General features: G+C 41.7%; 1 protein-coding gene across 1 annotated transcript; it reads left to right on the top strand.

The window, feature by feature from the left end:
* Positions 1 to 14761: 14761 nt before the first annotated feature.
* On the top strand, positions 14762 to 17070 carry LOC307013751 (E3 SUMO-protein ligase ZBED1-like). Its single transcript, XM_079641297.1, has 2 exons — positions 14762 to 15858; positions 16052 to 17070. Exons 1-2 carry the CDS (start codon positions 14878 to 14880, stop codon positions 16583 to 16585), a joined length of 1515 nt encoding a protein of 504 aa, XP_079497423.1. The 5' UTR covers positions 14762 to 14877; the 3' UTR covers positions 16586 to 17070.
* The last annotated feature ends 6462 nt before the right edge of the window (positions 17071 to 23532 follow it).

Here is a 23532-nt window from a genome sequence, read left to right as displayed (position 1 = left end):
TGTGAGTAATCCTGTCAAAGTCCCCTCCATAGTACATAATGCATGTTTATCTGCTATCTTTGATGAGTGATGTTACCATTAGTTCTTAATGAAATTGATACTGTTTGACTTTGTATTAGTTAGCCTACTACTAACCATACATTGAATTAATTTTACTGTGTACTTTTTGAGAAATCCTCTGTCAAAGTCCCCTGCTGAGAACAAAATCAAGCCACTTCTGCTAAGTTTGATGAGGGAATACATTTTTGTTGCCATTAGTTCTTCGTGAGATTGATCCTGTTGGACTCATTACTGCTGAAACTACCCCCACAAGTTCTATGAAGTACTTATTGTGTACTTTTCCAGTAATCCTCTGTCAATGTCCCCTCCTGAGTACAAGAATGCATGTTTTTCTTTTAATAAGCGTTAAAAAAAACCTTTCTTCCTGAGACTGATATTGTTGGAAAGAGTATTTTAAGAGGATATGGTGGACATGATATCAGCAATACTTCCAGTCAGTACTCCGGCAGCAGCATTTTTACACCTTGGAAAGTCTTTAGAGTCTGGCCTGGATAGCTGGTCACAAATATCCTTCAGCAAAGTGACACACTCTGTCACATGGTTGCCCTCTTATGATGCTGCTGTCTTTTAATATATAATTATTCCTCTGCCAATAATTTGTACCTCGCAGATTCTTCATTCTCATCAGCCTCATCCTTCCATCAGTCCCAGTCAACACCTCCAGCACACTTCCAGTGTCTGACTCCATATGATATTGTCCTGATGCTGTAAGGGTGATGCCCCATGATCACAAAATGACCCCTCTAAAGTCTGAGTGCCAAGGATCTCATATTATGTCTGTCATTAATGTTACACCACCCATTGTAACAGTTTTCTTTCCTTTTTTCTCTTCTCTTAACTGAATAGTCCTGTCTTTAAGTATAATACAATCTAAAGTCCTTTTCCTGCACAATTTTAAGGCTTCAAAAACAGGCATGTATACTGTATGTGTTTGGAAAAATTACACAATCAATGGCACATAATTGTACTTTATAAACTATGAATCTTGTGGTGCTTGAAAAAATACAAACTGGTTAAGCCGGCCAGGTTATATGCCTTTTTTTGGAGCCCTTTTTTGCAATATTTATTCAAATGTCACTAGTTATTTAAACAAACCACTATCTGAGGATAACAAGCAACCATAAAACGCCCTTAGAGAGCCATTGAAGCCCATGAAGAATGTATCCTTCCACAAATTCATTTTCATCTGCTGTATTAATAAAGTTGCCACGTGTTTTCAAATTCAAGTTATGGCACTATCTGTGTAAAACATTACAAATATTCTTGTGTTCAGAAAGACTGCATCAAAGATTTGCTATATATCTATATAATATCAATATTGTTATTAACTTCAACCCAAGTCTGTTTCAAAATAGCAGAGAAACATGCATTATTGTTCTCAGGAGGGGACATAGACAGAGGATTACTCAAAAAGTACACAGTAAGTACTTCATAGTACTTGTGGGAGTAGTTTCACTACTAGCCTACTGAGTCCAACAGTGTCAATCTCACGAAGGACTAATGGCCCTTAATAACATTTATTTTCTGGGCTCAATATGTGTCTTGGCTGTTTTCGTTGTGAAAACAAATGGACCGTAGATACACGGATTGACCTTCCTCATCTGCGCTCTTATTTTGTAAGGTAACTTCCGGTAGCAGAATATGAAAAAACTGTAGTTTTTTGTTTCTGTTTTCTAGTGGTTTTATTTTTTGTTTTGAAAAGTAGAAAATGAAAATCATTCCGTTTTTTAAGTTTAGTAAATCCCTTTTTGACCATGATAAAGAAAAACGCCTTGTATTTCAATTTTAGTTTTTCTATTTTAAAACAAAAATGTAATATCCAGTCGTTTTTTGTTTTTGAATATCCATTTGTGAAAAGAAAATCCAATGACCAAAACATACACTGACCTATGTGTATTCACTCTCTGTCCTAAACTGCTTGTTGGAGCTCCTGCCCTGTGAGCCCACTGTGCTCTGATTGGTCAGCTCGCCCACTCTGTTCTGATGAGTCTTCCACCGTTACAGCGGAACATCAGTGATTATTAGTTACAATGGCGTTAGCAACCAGAAAATGACACCAGTAATGATAAACAGATGAGAATGCTGCGTGGGGTCTGGGTGCCGTGTTGGCGGGACGTTGCGCGGCTCGCTGCTGCGAGGGCGGACAGTGTGAGCTGGGTTCATTTCCTGCTTGCTGCGTGTGGTCTGTGAGACATCGCGAATGGACACGGGAAGGGGGGGATAATGAGGGGGCTACAGCACCCCCATCTACGAGGGTCCCCGAGCACCCGCAACCCCCCCCCCCCCCAAACGCGGCGCAATTACAGTGTAAGCGCATCACAGTTACACCGCTGAAAGTGTGTGTGTGTGTGTGTGTGTGTGTGTGTGTGTGTGTGTGTGTGTGTGTGTGTGGGGAGCTCCACGGATTGGTCCATTTGGACCAATGGGTCCATTTGGGTATGGGCACGTCACTGTACCCAGGAGGAAAACAATGGAAAAAGATAAATGTCCAACGAGGCGTTCTGGGGCAGCATAGACAGGTATTTTCTGTGTTAGAGTTGTACTTGCTACAGGATAGAGATTTCATTACCAGGTCTTTCATTTCTCATGGTTTTAGTGAAGTTAATGTTACACCTGAGCGGTGGTCCTCAGTTACACTTACGGTGTTTAAAAGTAATAACAAAGATCATCTTAAGTGGTTGAGGGTCATCTGGGGTGAAGACCGAAGCGGAGTCCGGACTGAGGTGCGTCAAGCAGGTACTGTTAAAAAATAACTTTGGTGAGCCCCAGTGCAGAGTCCTGCACCGGGTCGGGTTTCCTCGGATACCCGGCGGATAACCCGCACAAGAGTTGTGTAACGGGCTAAACATACTGTACATGTAGACCTCTATTGAAGAAATATGCTAATTTCCCCATAAATATATCAATATAAACATATTTAGAGTATTACAATCCAATAAAAATAGGTGTGTCCTATGCAGCAAGTGTAGTTATTTGACCCAGTACTGCTTTTTAGTGATTAGGTCACATGACCTGGAAGTTATTGAAGAAATAAGCTCATTTTTCCATCAAAAATATTAATATAAAAATATTTAGAGGGTGAAAATGCAATAAAAAGAGGTGTGTCAAGTGTAGTTATTTGTTCCAGCACTGATTTTGAGTGATGTTATGGAAATGATGGTAGTAAAGCTTAATACAGTGTAATCCCAATGAAATGTAACTGCTGTATTCTGAGAATGTCATGTAAACTGTTACTCTGATTAGGTCAAATCCTGCACAGCAAATACCAAAATGTTAAAATCCCAGAGTACTGATGACCAGAGTAGACATGTTTACACTTTGGAGTAGAATGGACATAAAGTACACTTCTCAGAGTGCACCAGAACCTCTCTTTGGCGTTGTTTCTTTGTGTGGTGCTGGTGTTGACTTGTGTAGTGTTTATTCTGGGATGATGGAGTCCCTCAGAGTATATCTTTGCATTGAGTCTGTCTGATCCGCATCTATCATAGGTTTTGTTGAATTGTGTGCGTTGTTCTCGCGTTCAGGAGAGAAGTTAAAATAAAGAGACTAATGGAGTCTCCGAAAGGGTTCAATTTGGTACTTTGCACTCAAAGTGCACCAGATGCATTTAACTTCAACATTTAAAAACAAATCTTCCCGGGGTAACATGCCCCCGGACCCCCCAAGAGGAGGTGAGGTCCAACACCTGCCCACACCCCCTGTTAAATGGTCTCACCCACATTGAGGATGCTTCCTACGCCCATGTTTTATTCCATGTGTCAAGTCAGGCAAATTGGGTCAAAATGTTATTGCATCAATGATCTGTTAACATTAAAATCACTAAATATATGCTGTAACTATTTTGCTCTAGGCAACTCAAGGGCTCAGGTAATGTGATTACTATATGAATAATGGTCCAAAATAACATAAAATGCATAGGGTTTTTTGTAAAGTAACATACTTTCGTCGCCGGCCGGCATTAAGTGGGCCTGTCTGTCAATTTTCTCCCCAGTCCGCCCCTGTTAGTAGGGTGTGAGTTTTAGCATACAATGAACACCTGGCCTCACATGATGTTTGTGAGGTCATGTGGGGTTGAATGTTTTCCCTAAAAGAATGGCTGTAACAGAACAGAACAGGGCACTCTCTTTTGGAGGTGTCATGATTGCAAGCATTAAAACTAAGATCTCAAAATACTTTATATCGATATTGTGTTCCTTTACATATTTGCCTAACTCATCTTTTACTCTAAGACCGCAGCTGAATGTAAGTTGCTACGACAGTGATTAGGTCACATGACCTAGAAGTTATTGAAGAAATATGCTAATTTTTCCATCAAAGTATTAATATAAAAATATTTAGAGGGTGAAAATGCAATAAAAAACCAGAGCTGATATGAGTACAGTCCTAATTGACTGACCGCTATCATAACAAAACATGCCAGGCATTGACAGATTGTTAGTATTTATTTTAATCAGTTTTTATCAAATGTATCTTTAATTTTTACAAGAAAAAAATAAAAATATATACTATATTACAAATAATGAACTTTGAATGCAACTGTGAAACAGAGGATGCAAACAGCTAGCTAATCAGAATACTATGCATGCTACAGTAGCTTAAAACAAGTAGCTGATGACTCCTTACAGCTTGTGTTATATGCAGTAAGCATGCTATTGTAAATTAAGCTGAACCAAAATGGCTACATACCAGGTAACTAATAGTTAAAATCCTGTTGTTCCACTGCTACCAAGTGTTCCGCTCCCAGGATGAACGCAGATTGCTCCAACTCCACACATGGTCCAGCAGAGTCCAAAGTCCAGGTGTTTGTTCAATTTTGAAACTCAATAGATATAAGTTACTCTAACTTAGTATTTCCCTATAGTTGAGTGAACGTAGAAATATTTTTTCAAAATCATTACATTTGTAAGTTAAATGTGTTAACCCTAATGCGTTAGAACAAATAAAGGTAAAATTATATATATATATATATATTTATATTATATATATATATATAATATATATATATATTTGTATACACCTGACATGACAATCTGACTAAAAACTGTACAACACTGCTACTCACATTTATTAGCACTTAGATTGTTTTATTTTCTAAAAATCAACATGCAGTCATCATTGCCATTGCTCCTGTTGTGTGGTTTACCCGAAGGATCCAATAAGCATTTGAGAAGCTGAAACTTTTCTAAACTTCACATTTTGTAGAATGCTAGCAGGGCTGGCTCTTTTTCATCTTCTCAAAATTGATTAGTAGATGCTTTAAATTAGATGTGCATGGTGCTAACATACAGGGATTTAAAAGTCTTGTTCCTTAAGAATTACATTAATGTTACATGAGTGCAAACTGCATGAAATTTGCTCGCACCATTTGCTCACTCAACCCTATTAACTCCGGTGGAAATTGACACCCCCATTCCCCATGAATCCACATCTCATCAGATCACTCTTAATACCTGTTAACACACCATAGAGGGAGTAATAGTGAGAGGCAACATGATCCAAATCACTCTCATGAATAATGTAAATACATGTGAGGGTTCTTTTTACAACATGCAGCAGCATTAACTGTGATAATCTCAGATGAATTTGAATGAAGTAAATTTACCATGATACTGTCTCAGATACGAGAAAGAGTACATCTGATTTGAATAGCAATGACACCTGACGGTACACTGTTATGCTTTTTGAACTGCATGGCTAAATATTGCTGGTGGAAGACTTTACTCAATTCACAGATAGAATTCTCCCTTCAAGCACCCACTTTTTCATTTCATTTCAAACCTTTATTGATGCAGGTGAATCCCATTGAGATCATTGATCTCTTTTTCAAGGGTGACCTGACCCACACAATACTTAATGGACCTGAGCTTTCATAAAGCCCAAATAAGTCATGTGGCGGTTACAGCATGCAACATACAACATGAGGAGCACAGGTGGATGCAGTATGGGCTTATACACATGTTTAATGTAATCCCTGTTTAGCTGATAATATACTTTACAGCTGTTCTCCATGCAGACTGTGCATAGTTTGTTAAGGTAGAGACACAAACATACCTTTCAGGACAGATCCTTTCATGAACTGGTCCAGGATCAGACAATAGAGGGGGAGCTATGAGAAAGCTGGAGGTGGAGTAGAACAATTCAGTAATCTACAAACAAGAAATCAATGTGAGGTGAACAACCAGTAACATCTGTGATGTATGTGAGTGTCGAGGCAAAGTTGAAATAGTGTGTGGCGGGCATACACCCTTAGTTAACCAACTGCATTTAACAAAATCCCCAACAGCCAATCATTGTGCTTCTTTCAGACTAAATCTAGTCTCTCTGATGCTGTCAGCTGTCATCTTAACATTTCAATAATTATTCTTTACTCAAACAAATAAATCACTCATCAGTTCTTTTAATACACTTAATCCTTAAAGTCAAACTAGATTTCTCAGTTGTTATGAAACAAATCCCATCCTAAATTATACTCTTTAAGCATATTTCTCTAATAAAATAAAACTAGCAAATTAATTTCAAGCTTCCAGGAATTGGATCTGTTAACTTACTGACTGGAACTCATGATCAACCTAAATATCTTACAAATATTATTATAATTATATATTATGATTGCAAGATGTTTAAACTACTTTCAAAAAGCCAACACAATGATGGCACTTGTGATGACTTTCATTACAACTTGGACATCTGCTGTTCAGTGAGTTGAATGCGCATAAACAGGAAGCATGTGTGTGTGTGTGTGTGTGTGTGTGTGTGTGTGTGTGTGTGTGTGTGTGTGTGTGTGTGTGTGTGTGTGTGTGTGTGTGTGTGTGTGTGTGTGTGTGTGTGTGTGTGTGTGTGTGTGTGTGTGTGTGTGTGTGTGTGTGTGTGTGTGTGTGTGTGTGTGTGTGTCACTCTACTTAAGGCCCAGAGAGCCAGGGTCCGGGCATGTGGACCCCAGCGTTGAGCCACAGCAAAAGTGCCGGGGGAGGACAATGATGCCAATTCCCTTTTTATTCAGCCAAAGAGGCAGGTCATCATTAAGGCATAAGGGGAAGAGAAGGGGGTCAATGTACAGGGGAATGCTAGACGTTGGTTGGGTGGGGGAAGGTAGGCTGTGTTAATGAGTTTGTTATGTTCTGCTGTGTTTATCATCTTGGACAATAGATTGAAAGGGTATCCATGTGAGGGTGTTCAGGGTTTCGTTCTCACACTCAGAATCCCGTTATTTGTCCAACAAAAATATCGAGACCAAACAAATAAAAAATAAAACTCTATTACATAAAAGGTCAAGCACAAAAAATATTAATATGTAAAAATGTTATTATTACAAAGTTACATTCGGAGTAGATTCTACTACAAATTGCACATAAGTGTTATTCCACAACAGTGGTGTCGTAGTCTTGATTGTTATATTATTGCTCGTTGGAGTAATTACACAACAGTGGTGTCTTAGTTTTAAGTTGTGTGAGTGTGTGTGTGGGGGCCTACCAGGGGCCGTGGTGGTTGTACAGTCTGACCGCTCAGGAAGGAAGGACCTGCGGTATCTCTCCATGAGACAGCCTGTCACTGAAGGAGCTGCACAGTGAGAACAGGGTGTCCTGGAGGGGGGGGGACACACACATTGTCCAGCAGGGAGGACCCCCCAGGACAGAGCTGCCTTCTTTACCAGTCTGTTCAGTCTCTTCCTGTCAGCAGCCGAGATGCTGCAGCCCCAGCAGACCAAACCATAGAAGATGGGTGAGACCACCACAGAGTCATAGAAGGTCTGCAGGAGGGCCCCCTCACCCGAAAATACCTCAGTCTCCTCAGCAGGTACAGTCTGCTCTGACCCTTCTTGTACAGAGCAGCAGAATTGTCAGTCCAGTCCAGTTTATTGTTCAGATGAACACCCAGGTATTTGTAAGATTCCACAATCTCAATGTCTGCTCCCTGGATGTTCACTGGTGTCGGGGGGGAGTGTTGGCGCCGCCTGAAATCCACCACCAGCTCCTTGGTCTTCCCTGCGTTGAGCTGGAGGTGGCTCCTCTGGCACCAGAGGGTGAAGTCCTACGTCAGCTCCCTGTACTCCCTGTCGTCCTCGTTGGAGATGAGGCCAACGATGGCGGAGCCGTCAGAGAACTTCTGCAGGTGACAGGTTGCAGTGAAGAGGGTGAAGTCTGCAGTGTAGAGGGGGGCCCCATGTACTGATGATGATAAAACAGAACTATAAAGGAAAATATGTACAAGTTGACCATGAAATATACCAATCTGACTGTCTGACAAATAAAGACTATGAAGGGCCAAATTACAGCAAAAACAATTTAAAGGAGGGATATTATTTACATCATCTAGCGCTCTGTTAAACAATTGGACAATGCTGAGAGCCGCCTTGATAACTGATAATAGTTCATTATAAGACCAATGTCCAAAACCGATCTCCAGGTGACCGGAGGGTTTGTCACAACTGTAATTCAAATCAGATATGAATAATCTTATTACAATAAATGATGTGAAAGATATAACATTGAAACCAAACCGTGGGCTGATCCTTCCTCTCTGCTGTGTGGCTCATTGAAGTTCCTCTGCGAAACTTTGCTCAAGTGTTAACAAGGGGAAATCTGGCTGCTGATGTTCAGGGGGATTTGAATAAATATCCTGATAAAGTATCGCTAATCTTCCATTCCAATCTGATTCTCAGTAGGATATGTCTTTTATTTCTATACTTAGGTGACCCAAGCCGCTTCTTCTGTGGATGTTCGGTTCCGCGGGATCAGTGGGAAATTGGAAAGAGATGTAGTGTGCGCGTGCCACCTCAAATTGGATTGCATGGTGTCTTAAATGAAAGCAAATAATTTCACGGCTAATGGGCTTAATTTCAGGAAATAATTCCACATTTCCACTGTTGGTTTTGTTGCCTGGGATTTCTGCAGGGGACCTGCCACTTTTGGGGATGTTTTATTTTTGTATGTGTATGGAATGTACTGGGAGAGAGAGCAGAATGATGCCCTTATATCTGATCACTTTTATTGCACACAAAGTTTATACAATGTCTGACTCTCTCCTTTGACCACTATCCTCTGAGTTTATATTAGTTGTTGGTTATAGGACCAGTGCAGCTGTTCTCTACAAGCTTTTATTCACTGGGGACAGAGCCGAGGAACAAAGTTATTACAAAAAAAAGGATAAAAGAAAAAATAACTGACATAAACAAGAAATAAAATGTGATTGCCAACAAAGAAGTGAATAAGCCTCACCAAAAAGTATTCAGTGGTTAAATAAATAAATAAATAGCTGTAATTAAATAATGAATGAGGGAATCAGTCCATAAAGCGTTGATTGATGTCCAGGAAAGGGGGTCTTTCTAATGGAGGCTGGCTGACAGTGATTGCGAAGGCCCATTTACCAGCTGATGTTTTGTTATGATTGGACATGTCAGTCTTCCTCCTCTGATTAAAAAGAGAGGAAAAAACAAATGCGTCCCGCATTCTTTCCTTTATGTTTTTTTTTTGTTCTATTCTCTTTATTTTCTTAAGACACCATGCAATCCAATTTTGCTTTCATTTCTCTTTCCAACTGTAGTAATAAAGCGATGGGTGCATATTATTTTGTCAATCTGCTGGAACGGGTGACATTCAGGGGTTTATAAAGATGCTAACTGCCCTTTCCGTGGTACCTTAAAGACGCACTTTATCCAAGAACTTAGTCATTTTGTTTGTGCTGTTTGGGGCGAGCAGGTTTCAAATGGATGGTTTTGTTTTCATTCTCCAAAAAAAAGCAGCTTCCCCTGAACAGGTTTTATGATTATAAAACAACACCCTTAAGATATATGCTTCAATAATGGATACTGTAACTGACCACTGGGTCAAACTAAAGCAGTTGATTGATTTAATTGTTTTTGTGTGTGTGTTTTTGTTATATATTTTTGGGGTCATATCAGTCTCACATTATATACAAGCACGAAGAGGGATTCACAAAAGTAATTTGGGATTTATATATAAATGTCTCCCTCCACACAAATATTTTTCAATGTACACACAAATACTTATAGTTTTATATTAGGGGTGCACCGAATGGGAAATTCTTGGCCGAAACCAATACCGAAAATAGGAAACAGTTGGCCGAAAACCGAATGCCGAAAGGCCGAAAATGATTAATAGAAATATATATATATATATATATATATATATATATATATATATATATATATAATATATACATTTTTTACCAATGTTGTTCTGCTACCTGATTATGGAAAAAGACATGATTATGGCAAAACTTAACTTAAATAATAATCACTATTATGGGTCCATAAAACATTTATTCAGGACTTTTGTTATAATAGTCCACAAGTTCAGATGGGTTTTCAGAAAGTGGGGGGGGGGGAGGCAGACATCTTGCAGGTAATGGAGGCAGTGATTGCTGAAGGTGAGATGGATTTGAGGTTTCTGTAGGTTATTGTGCGTTTTTGCTTTTGGGCAGGGATGGGGATGTTGATATCCATGATGATGGCCAGGTGATCAGAGATGTGGAGATTGAGGCTGGACAGATGATGGATGGTGAGACCAGTGGAGCAGACCAAGTCCAGGATGTGACCACGGCTGTGTGTTGGGAAGTTTATGTGTTGAGAGAAGTTGCAGCAATGAAGGGTTTCCTTAAATTCAGAGGCATATTTGCAGGTCGGGTCATCAATATGAATGTTAAAATCCCCTAAGAGGAGAACAGATGGGGATATGGCAGAAAGCTGAGTGAGAATGTCAGAGAGGTCAGAGAGAAAGGAGGGGTTTGACTTCAGGGGACGGTAAATGATGGCTGTGACCAGGGGAGTGGGACCAGAGAGTTTAAAGATCAGGTGTTCAAATGAAGAAGCATCAGGGATGGGGATTATGGTAGCTTTTATTTCCTTTTTGATAATAGCAGCTATACCACCACCCCGCCCTTGTGGGCGAGGTTTGTCAATGTATGTGAATCCTGCTGGGGTGATTTGATTTAAAGAAAAATAGTCCAGGGGCTTTTGCCATGTTTCGGTCAGATACAGAAAGTCCAGGTTATTGTCTTTAATGAATTCATTCAGAATGTGGCTTTTATTGTGGATGGAGCGTGTGTTGAGCAGGGCTGCTCTGAGGTGACGTTGCATTGGGGGGGGGGTTGTGTGGACCGGGGGAGTGGAAGGAGATTGGTCAGATTCACGTGTTTTTTGTTGTGATGGCGTAGTGTGGGCGCGTGACAGGACCGAATGGACGGGATGGAGTGTGGAGACGTGGAATGAAATAAAAACTTACGGCCAGAGCCTCTGTGTGGAGGACGGCGTTTGCGGAGTATTTCGTTATCTGCGAGGATGTCCATGCAGTCCGGAGGCAGGCGGTTATTAAAGGAGTGGAGATCTGACAGGGAGTAGAGCGGCGGCATGATCCCGTGAAGTGGCGCTAGCACGGAGCTAGCTAATGCTGGGGACCCGGACAGCAGAGACCAGGAGCCGGATGACCGTAGAAGAAGGAGCGGTGTGAGTCCAGATAAAATGAGAGTGATAATCCACAGCATATCAGGAGAATGATTCCAGTGGTTTCCGGAGGAGAATCGTAGGAGGGGCTGACAGCCTGGTGCAGAGTGGGAGCCGGGTGACCAGCCTACTAGCTTGTTAGCTAGCTTGTTAGCCACCGGCTGTAGGCGGCAGGGAGAGACGATGTCAGCGGGGAAGCCGGCTGATCCCAGCGGGATGGGAAGACCCACACGAGCCGCGGAGTTAGGGTGGAGTTAGGCTGGAGTTAGGGTGGAGTTGGGGTGGAGACAGAATTGTTAGCTCGGCAGACTTCAGGGGGCCGAGGAGCATCTAGGTAGCAGCCTGCTAGTTCCGATAATGCTAGCTAGCTAGCGGGCTAGGGACCGATGAGCAGGAAAGAGCCAGCAGGTTGGAGATGACAACACATCTGATATTTTTGCTGATGACTGACGTTTCAAAAGTAGAGAGCCAGACAGGAGAGGTTCTAATCTGGACTAAAGAACAATATTTGGGGCGGAGGAGCGGCGAACAAACAACGCCAGCATCCTCGGCGACCCGGGAAAAATGTTATACGCTATACATGATTGCTGCGTCCAGGCAGCTCCCGTTCAAGCATATGCCTTGAGTTGCACATAGCTCCAACGATCCATCACACACACACACACACACACACACACACACACACACACACACACACACACACACACACACACACACACACACACACACACACACACACACACACACACACACACACACACACACACACACACACACACACACAGACACACACACACGCACACACACACACACACTTTTTGTATTGCATTATTGTATGAGAGAGGTTTCAGGTTGAAACAAATTTGTGTAATGTTCAGAGGTTGTTGTGTTTAATATTCATGAGAATATTTGTCATTGTTCAAATGATAATAAACAAACATTTGCATAAAGCATATTTGTCCACTCATATGTTGATAAGAGTATTAAAAAGTTGAAAACTATCCCTCTAAGGTACATTTAGAACAGATAAAAAATGTGCGATTAATTTGCGATTAAATATTTTAATCGACTGACAGTCCTAATTTATTTACATAAAAAAAAAAAAATTTACTAACGTAACTTGACAGGGATTAACTCAAACATTTAGGGTTTCCCATTAATGTACCGGGCGCTACAGTGGAACACGCACATACACAGTGTACCCGCGACTCTTACAATGAAGGCTCGTTAATTGATTTTTTAATATTAAAGTTAAATGCATCAATCTAGTGCACTTTAACCTCTTAAGCCCTGAGCCTGTTTTTCAGGTTTCAGGCTCGAAAATGCTGTGTCCAAAACAAATGACAACAACTTAACTTCTAAAAGGGTTATATGAATAATTTATTTGATCAAAGCAAGGTTACATCTGTGAGTTGGATGTATAAGTGTCAGAATCAATATAGATGTTTCTGTGTCAGAGTAAATTCAGATGGAACATAGTAAAAAAAAGGTACATTCTTACCTCCGCCTAAAGAAAAACCATTACTTAGAGTGAAAACCAGCCTTGAATGATGGTATGGTAGACTAAAAGCTTTAGGAATCCAAAGTATAACATATAATAAGTACCCTGTATCAAGATTGAGGCAAAACAAGAACAATTTGAACTTTTTGACAAAAAAAGTCCAGGGCACATTTGGATACCATCAGTACCATTTGACCTTTTTCAGGTGCCATACTGTAAAAATAATTGTATTATCACTATAGGTAATCATTCCATCCAAATACAAGTGTTTTTATAAAACATTTTTTCATTTGAATTCTTTAAAAAAAATGTTTTAATTACATTTCATTTTTTTATGTAAATGGTGTGTCCTTACATGTTTATCACCCGACTAACACTTATAGGAAGGTTTACTTACACAATAAAAATTAGGAAACATAGGATCAATTTGTCTCCAACTGGAGCAGATTTATTTCAAAAATAACACACTATACAATAAAACTACACAAAAACCGTAATAAAACCACAAGCATTGTTTTTGTAAACACTGGCAAAAAAAAAGAAGCAAAAATGTACACAAAACCTGAACCCTTCTTTGAATTGAGGCACAGAGGGACCAGGCACCTAGTGCAGTAGATAGGTGTCTTCACCGTTTTGTTGCCAGCACCAGAGCACCTCCTGCAGTACCTCCTAAGCGCGGTGGCATCTTCCCCATAATACTTGGGAATGCATACGAGTGATGATGGGGGGAGTGGTAGTGCTGCAGGGACTTCACCCCTCATGTCTGCAGCAAGCTGCTCCCTGAAGGACTTCTGGGTGTGTGACTTCGTCCTGCCGGGGTCACCCCTCATCTTGTGCAGCTCCTTGTGGAGAAGGAAGCTGTTCACCACTGTAACATTGAGGGACCACGGTTCAGAATCAGAAAATGCAGAGGGAGGCTGAGTTAGTACTGACGCAGACGTCCGGTATGTAGCTTGGATGTTGATGGCTCTGGGGCAACTGTATGCTGATCTGATGCACGTCGTAGCTCGGATGAGGCAGATGTTGATGGCTGTGATCCAGAAGCCATTTGATACTCGTCTTCATCACTGTGAAAACAAATGTGGAAAAAAGTAATTGATTACTGGGTTGATATACAATACAGCTTTATTTATATACTGCCGTGTTATAGTCACGAAATACAATTAATGTATTGATAGCATCCATTTAGCGTATGTGAAATAACAGTATATATATATATATATTAGGGCTGTCAAACGATTAACATTTTTAATCACATTAATCACAGCTTAAAAATGTATTAATCATGATTAATCACCATTCGAACTATGTCCAAAATATGCCATTTCTTTATGTATATTGTTGTGGGAATGGAAAGATAAATGAAAGAAGGCGGATATATCCATTTAACATACGTATGTACTAGGGATGTTAACGGTTAATCGACTATCGATTAATTGTCGAAAAGAATTTACTCGATTAAATTAAATTAATTGTGACTAATTGAACATTGTAATCTAAGACCGTTTCCCACAGGACGTACTTGAACGTGACCCGAGATTCTCGCGAGCCGCTAGAGCTAGACCTGTCACAAACTTGAGGCGGCAAAAAAACTAAAACAAACAATGATGAGGCGGTCAAAACGGAGTTGAGTGTGGGAGCATTTTAGATTAATTAACGATGAAAAAGATGCACAATGCAAACTTTGCGGTGCTACATTTAAATACAACAGCTCTACAAGTTCGTTAAGATACCACCTGAACAACTTGCATGTAACGTAGCCATTCCGTCGCCTTCACAACCTACAATTGCTGCTGTGCTGGGAAGGCGAGTATGCGACCAAAGAAAAGCAGACGGCATTACTCAGAGAATTTGCGGGATGATTGAAAGAGATATAATGCCAATTAGCACCACCGAGGCCGAGGGATTTCGGGAGCTGATACAATTCATGGAGCCAGGATATAACATCCCTTCGCGAGCGACCGTGACTTCCAACTTGGAAGCACGCTACGAAATTAAGAAGGCTAAGCTAAAAACATGTTTGTCCGCGGCTAATGTGGCTCTGACGACGGATTGTTGGACAGCACTGACTACAGAAAGCTACATCACGATTACTTGCCACTATATTGAAAACGACTGGCAGGTAAAGTCGGCAGTCCTTCTTACGGAGAGCTTATCCGAGAGACATACAGCTGATAATTTAGCTGCCAAACTGAACCAGGCTGTGGAGTCATGGGGACTCACCGGCCGTGTAGTAGCCTGTGTGCACGACAACGCTCGGAACATTGTTTCAGCAAACAACCCCGCACGAGTCAGTTGGAAATCAGTGTGTTGCTTTGCTCATACTTTAAATCTGGCCGTCAATGACGGATTCGCTGCTGCTGGTGTCAACCGAGTAATTGGAGCTGCTGGCAGGCTGGTCAAGCACTTCAATCACAGCACACCAGCAACGAAAGCGCTAGAAGCAAAACAAAGACAAATGCAGCTACCAGCTCATCGGCTCATTCAGTCCTGTAAGACCAGGTGGAACTCTGTACATGCGATGTTTGGCAGACTCGTAGAACAGCGATGGGCCGTGTGTGCTGTGCTAACAGACCGCTCAGAGACCAAGCTTTCAGATGCGAGGACGCTGGAATTGAGAGACGACTTCTGGCAGCTTATGGAGGACATAGCGCCAGCACTAGAGGCTCTCCAATGTGCAACTACTGTAATGTCAGCAGAGACGGAGGTATCCATATCCAACACGTACCCCATCACATTTAGTCTGATTAACACGCATCTCAAGATGGCAAATGGAGACAGCAACAGAGTGGCGGAATTCAAATCTAAAGTGCGCACTTCGTTGGGGGAACGGATGAAGGTAAGCTATGGCCATTCATTAATTAAACTCTTCGATCACATTTGAGCTATATAACAGATTATGTGGTGAATCACTTATCACCAACACATTGTCACAGTGTAAACTGCGTTTTTATGCAGTTGTACCCTTGTCATGTCAAACCTTATTAAATAAAACTCTAATGCTAGCTTTCTCCTTTATTTAATTTTAACAGGTTGAGTCTGAAGACCTCACATCAACAACACCAATGATAGCAACGATGCTGGACCCACGGCATAAGCACCTGGGATTTCTAAGCCCAGCAAGCAGGATCTCAGCTAATACCAAACTGCTTGAACTGGCTATGGAAGAACATGTGGACTCCACATCAACAAATGAAGCCACCACTGGAGATGATGTGCCAGTCCAGGGAGCTACACTTCAGAGACACACTTCTGCTATGACTCTTCTACTGGGTGAAAACTATATCACCAGCAGCAACGATGACATTAAAGAGGAAGTGGACATGTTTCTGAAGGATGCCTCACCACTCCTTGATTCCAGTCCCACAGAATGGTGGAAAGTCAATGAAGGAAGATTTCCGAGGCTGGCAAATGTGGCACGACGATATCTGTGCATACCGGGCACGTCTGTCCCATCAGAACGTGTATTCTCAGCAGCTGGCCTGACTGTAAACAGGCTGCGCACACGACTTACTCCTGACCACGTTAATATGCTTATTTTCTTGAACAAAAATAGAGGGGTCTAGGTCAGGAGCCTATTCAAAACACATTGAGACAGGAATGTTTTTGTTTCAGGAGAGGTAGCCTATATCTTCATCTGACTGTTCTAAGGGTCGCCCTCTAATGTTACTGTCACCTTCCTCAGGGATGATTTAAGTTGTGTTCAGAATATATTTGAAGTTTCCACGGCTAGTTATCTTACTGTTACCTTTCTCAGACCAAAGGGGATTATAAATGCTGCTGCTAATGTTTCAAGTTTTACATATGTAGTTAACCAGATTATAATGTGTAGGCTTAATATTGTGTAGGCTAGGCCTACCCATATTGTTTAGATTTCTATTTAAAATTAATTTTATTTTGCTTAATGTTTCACATGCGACAGGTGAGCCAGTGCACAATTATTTTTTTATGTATTTGAATTTTCTGTGCTTAATTTATTTTGTTAAACTACATAAATGCCATTATCTGCACATTATCCTAACTGGTACAATAAAACATCAATTGTGCAATATAGCATGCATTTTTATTCAGTAAATAAGCAATATTTAGCTTTTTATGTTAAAGACACTATCGATACAGTGAGAAATTTACATTCTCAGGAAAAAAGCCGTTTATATCAGTTAATCGTTAATCGATCGATAAGGTCAATCAACTAATGATTAATGAATTAATCGATAATTTGCATCCCTAGTATGTACTGTATGTGTATTATAACATTGTTCTGTGTGTCAAAATGAAAGACAGCCCACACACCTAGGCCTATCAATCATGAAACCGTGGGGTCTTATTTCATTACGTGTTGATTTATATCAACACGGGACGACGACGTTGTGATCAGCTGTTTTAGCGCAGTTCTCCAGTGAAGGGGCCGGGGGGGAGTCTCCCTCCGCAGCCGGTTGGCATAGTTTTGGCACAATTCCGTTGTACAGACCGACGTTAACAGCAGCCCTGTCTGTGCACGCAGAGACCGACTCTGTCGTCCGGTGATCTAACCGCCTTCTGGAAAAGCTTCACAAGTAGCCTACATTGGTACGCAAATGCGCTTTGTGACACAAGTGACGGTACACATTTCAGATTACGCACATAACCAGGCTGCGTACCAGTTATTTGCACCCCTGTACTACAGCAAAAGTATTCTCCGTCGGGACTTCTGCAACAACACCACACTGTTATCTTGATTTTGATTGGCCAGAAGACATTATCAAAGATGTTCTATTGAGAAGACGATCACTACGTGACAAAAGTTTTCAAAACCGTTTCTGGTCTTCGGTATTTCTTTATTTAGCTTACTTTAACATCATTTTTCATGGTGGGGCTAAGCCATTTCTTGGTATGGATGTAGCCTACTCCAGCCATACCCTGGCACTGCCACTGGTGGGACGTATGGGGCGGGCCATTCTGCACATGCGTTAAATGCGTTAAATATATTACCGCAATTAATTCCCGCCGTTAACGCGATAATTTTGACAGCATTAATATATATACTGTATACATATATATGTATATATAGTGTAGATAACCCAATTTGTGTTATTTGAGACTTAAGGGGATGTTGCATTGTTTTTTTTCTTTCGTTGCAGTTTTATATCTTATAATGTAATTTATGTGAACTTCCTGTTTCATTTGTATTTTGAAGGTGAGTTAACAAGGCTGACAGGAAGTGGTTGTAGCTTTTGAAAACAACGTGACGGAGAAAGTAATATCTTCTATGTAACGGCTGAGAAAGAGAAGAACGGACTGTATATTTAAATGTTAGCACCCCCCGAAGAGGTTCAAGCTCTTACGTTGGGTCTGGAGTTTGAATAAATTCTGGTTCATCAGTAAAGCCTACGACCATTATTCGGAGGGAAATGCTACAGTAAGAGCTTCACCTTCACCAGCTACAAGCTACAAGCTACACCACGCTGCCTGTGGATTGAAGGAACGGCACGGCACACAGATCAGCGAGCTGCAACATCTAGCATGAACAGTAAGAGCTTCACCTAGCTACAAGCTACACCACGCTGACTGTGGATTGAAGGAACGGCACGGCACACAGATCAGCGAGCTGCAGCATTTAGCGTGAACTAAGAAGGTAAAGAATACGGCTAAACTAAAAATGGATAACATAAAGGAACATATAATTAAGCTACAAACGGAAATAAAGGAAAAGATAAGTTTATTACATCAGGAAGATTGTGAAGGCATGTCAAGGCAGGAATTAAAGGAGGAAATTGAATATAAAGAAAAACAACTAGCTGAGCTTCAACTCAAAATGGATGAAACTGACGGGTTAGCATTACCACGTCGTTCAGAACGCCCCACTGTGCAGACAGAGAAAATGCTTGCCTACCAACAGGAGGAATTGTATAAAAAGGAAACAAGACTGCTTACCCTGTATGAAAAGTGGAAATACCAAGTCAGAAAAGCCAAAGAAATATTAAAGACGGACATATCAAAACGGGAATTGGCTGAAATGGCGCAATTGACGCAATGACGCAATTGAAGATGGAATGATTGGTGTGATGAGAGCTTACAGCGAAATAAGAGACCGAACCACACCATCCGCTGAACTAAGACGCAGGATTGAAGTATGTGAGGCTGTAACGAAAGACATTATGAAAATTATCAACGACCGCTTAACGGAAATAGATGGCGATTTTAATGCGGAGCGTGAAAGGCACTGTCTTCGCCAGCTATCAGCCCATGACTACGCGTACTCCATTTATGGCACTGCCTCTCATTCAAGTGCCAGTCACCATTCTGAAACCTCGGTCCTAACTGCAAAAAGAACTGATGCAGCCGCAGAGCTTGCTGCAAAGGAGGCTCAATATAAAGTAATGGAAAAAGAAAGAAAGCAAAAGGAAGAAATAAGAATGATGGAGGAGAAAATACACATGCAGAAGTCTAAATTAGAGAGTCTACTAGCAGAAAGGGAAATGGAGGCTGCTCGTGCCAGACTGGAGATCTACGACAGAGAAATCAGACAGGAAACTGATAGACAGTCTACACATCAGAACATGAGACATATCCCTTTCAGCCCTTCTGTAAATTGTCAAAACCCTCACATTACGGCAACAACACCCATTACTGATGTGTCCTGTTTGGCCCAAGCAATACAAGACAGCATAGCCATAAACAGACTCCCAATGCCAATTTCCACAGTCTTTAGTGGAGACCCACTCCTCTTCATTGAATGGAGAATGTCATTCATGTCACTAGTGGACCGAAAGGGCATTTCTTCAGCTGATAAACTTTGCCATTTAAAGAAACATGTCAGTGGCCCTGCTCACAAATGCCTTGAAGGAACATTCTATCAAACTGATGAACAGGCATGCATAGATGCATGGAATAAGCTCAATCAACGCTTTGGGCAGCCATTTGTGATCCAAAGAGCTCTCAGGGAGAAGCTGTCAAAATGGCAGAAAATAGAACCCAAAGACGCTGAAGGGTTAAGAACATTCTCTGACTTCCTAAATGCCTGCCTGCAAAGCATGCCCCATGTGAAGGGTCTAGATATTCTAAATGACTGCGAAGAAAACCAAAAGCTAATCCAGAAAATTCCTTATTGGCTAGCAGCACGTTGGAATCGCCAGGTTACAATCGCTCTCATGGAAGGTAAAGAGTTTCCCACCTTTGAGGATTTCACTCACTTTGTGTCATTAGAGTGTCAAGAGCATATGCCTTCATCAGATGTAAAAAAGTAGAAAACATTACATTAAGTTGTAACTGCCAAAACAAACATTATTTACACTATTATGGCCCCTGTTAAAAATGTTTGTAATGTTATCTACTGTAATTTGGTCGAACGAATGCCTCCTCATCCGAAAGCTGACCGAGCAGACCCGAGCAGCAGTCGAGAGGAGCCGACCGCATCCGTGAAGCATACAAAATGGCGACGTCAGAGTTCCCGTTAGCTGGCAAATCTAAATCTCTTCGGTCACAATAATTTTTCCCTTTAGCACAATACCGCTTCAGTTGCGCCACTTATGTGACAGACAAGAAGAGTATGTGACAGACAAGAATAGTCAATTCTAATGTCTAACACTTAATGTGGAGAAAGAGATGTCCTGTATGGGTTGATTGTGCGTTGATCTGTTGGTAATGTCTCGGGGTTCCGGTGGGCATGTAAACAAATGCATAATGCTGCGCTATATTTTGTGGCCTCACCCAGTTGCATAGCAACACTTATTGTTTAGGTGTCTTTTAATAAGCAGGTAGTCTTATCATTAGCTAGAACTAGCTAGATCTGATCAATATGGACATAAACGCGAGTGAAGTCTAATCTGACGGGAGAGAGAGATCAGCTGCTGCTGACGAGTCGACACGCAGCACTGCATGATCACATGCAGCGGTGAGCGGACAAAACACACACTTCAGGTTAGAATATCACACGTAGCTATTTTAATTACCTCTCAAACTACCTAAACTAGTTATAGATATGTTTAGTTTTACTGTCGGGTCACTCATTACTGGATCCGCGAGCTGCTGGCATAATAGATTGCCCGATCGGGCAACCAGCAGGTGAGGCTTCATTGCCCGAGCTAAATACTAGATGGCCCCGGGCCATCGGGCAGCCCTTAATGTCGAGCCCTGATGCAACCCAGTCACTTCTCTACATGCTCTCTACTCATCGAACTCATATGACAAAAGAGGCATTAAGGAAACAAGGGGAAATAAAGCAAATGTCTTCAGCACGCAAACGGCCATAAACAGTGAAAACCCAAGGCCCCCCTGCATGTGGTGCAAAGGTGATAAGCATCAACTGCCCAAGTGTACAACCTTCATGGAAAAGTCCCTGGAGGATCGACGAACATATGTAAAAGATAATACGCTGTGTTACGGCTGCATGAAGCCAGGTCACGGTGCAAAGGAATGTCGTCACCGCCACACTTGTGATATATGTCAGAGAAGGCACCCTACCTGTCTCCACGATGAGAATTTCAGAAGACGTGGAGATCAAGAAAGATCTGTTTTCACTGTGAACACAGCTCTTAATAGTGAACATGAAACCAAAGCAGCTACGGTACTCAACGTCACTGGAGGCGGTCAGACAGGCAGCACTTCCATGATCGTTCCTGTGTGGGTGTCCTCAGCTAAAAACCCATCCAAAGAACAGCTTGTCTATGCATTATTAGATACTCAAAGTGACAGTACCTTCATAGAACAAGAGGTAAGCAAGGAACTACAAGCTGACACCTATCCTGTGAAACTGAAACTTACCACCATGTTTGGAAAGCACATGATCACGACGAGTGAAAGAGTGTCTGGACTCCGTGTGCGAGGCTTTAATTCCTGCTTGCACATCGACCTTCCTCATTCTTACACAAGAGACTGTATTCCTGCGAATCGTGATCATATTCCCTATCATGACACAGCAAAGCACTGGTGTCACTTAACAGCAATCACAGATAACATGCCACCTCTCCTCAGCTGTGATGTCGGACTCCTAATCGGGTACAACTGTCCCAGAGCACTGACACCCAGACAGGTGTTAACAGGAAAAGACAACGAGCCCTTTGCCATCCTGACAGATTTGGGGTGGAGCACTGTAGGCTGCTCAACACCGTCTCACGAGAAATCTGAATCCAGCCTGTGTCACAGAGTTACGGTAAAGGAACTCCCTCCAGTTACGTCGATGGATGTGATAGGCGCCCTGGAGTCAGACTTTAAGGACACAAAAGGAGATGACAAAACTGTCTCACAAGACAATCTTGTTTTCCTTAGAAAACTCAAAGACGGCATAAGGAAAAATGACAAGGGACATTATGAGATGCCTCTGCCCTTCAAGCAACGGCCACAATTACCTGATAACAAAAAACTTGCTGAAATCAGGCTCTGTCATCGACAAAAGTTCTGCAGAGATGAGAAATACAAAAAAGACTACACAACATTCATGAAAGAAATCATTGAGAGAGATGATGTCGAAGAAGTAAACGAAAATGGAACTCATGGTGAAAAATGGTACATTCCCCATCATGGCATCTACCACCCTAAAAAGGCACAGGCGCTGCAAATAAAGACCACAGAAACGATGAGTCTTGTCGTCCGTCTGTCAAAGTTTTCGTCATGGTCCCTAGCCATCAAAGCTGTGGCCTGCCTTCTGCGACAAGCTAAGAACATCAAGTCAGGTGGTCATGTTACAGTGAGCGAACTGGAAAAGGCTGAACGTGTCATAATCCAAGATCTGCAATGTCAAACATATGAGAAAGAAATAAGACTTAAAGAAAGGAAGTTAACTACAGTGTTGCAACCAATTAAACAACCTTGATGTTTTTCTGGACAAAGATTGTATTTTCAAGGTGGGAGGAAGTCTCCGCCATTCATCACTCACTGACTCATTCAAGCACCCAAAGGAAATCCCTAAAGAGCACCACGTGACGAAGCTGATAATAGCTCACAACCATGAGAAAACAAAGCACCAGATAAAGACTGTCAGGAGTTTTTTGAACACTACTCTGTCACTTTCCCATGATAGACTCAATGACGCTTCACTACGGACTCTACTCTATGAAGCCATGGCCATAGTCAACAGTCGTTCCCTCACTGTGGATAGTCCCGACAGCTTAGAACCACTCACCCCAAATCACTTGATCAACATGAAATCCGGCACAGCACTGCCCCCACCTGGTGAGTTCCCAAGAGAGGACTTGTACGGAGCAAAAAGATGGCGTCGGGTACAGTATCTGGCAGAGCAGTTCTGGAGTCGCTGGAAACAGGAATATCTTCACAACGTCACCACAAGACAGCGCTGGCACACGCCAAAGAGAAATCTACTAGTCGGTGATATAGTGATGGACATGGATGAACTGTCACCAAGAGGTGAATGGAGACTAGCAAGAGTCTTAGAGACTGTCAGCGGTAAGGATGGACTTGTGAGGAGAGTGAAAATCTCAGCTGGAGATAAGAGACTGAACAAGAAGGGTGAGCGCCTTGGTAAACCTTCCATATTGGAGCGCCCAGTGCAGAAGCTGGTTCTTTTGTTAGAAGCTTC

Source organism: Notothenia rossii, assembly GCF_949606895.1.
Source record: "Notothenia rossii genome assembly, chromosome: 7".
NCBI lineage: Eukaryota > Metazoa > Chordata > Actinopteri > Perciformes > Nototheniidae > Notothenia > Notothenia rossii.
The sequence above is the reverse complement of the archived record's forward strand: the minus strand, read 5'-3'. Positions and strand labels throughout refer to the sequence as shown.

Excerpts from the sequence above, each read along its gene's own strand:
- LOC307013751 (XM_079641297.1), top strand. The coding sequence starts at position 14,878 with ATGATTGAAAGAGATATAATGCCAATTAGCACCACCGAGGCCGAGGGA. Across the intron at positions 15,859-16,051 it reads CGTTGGGGGAACGGATGAAG|GTTGAGTCTGAAGACCTCAC; the intron begins GTAAGCTATGGC and ends TAATTTTAACAG.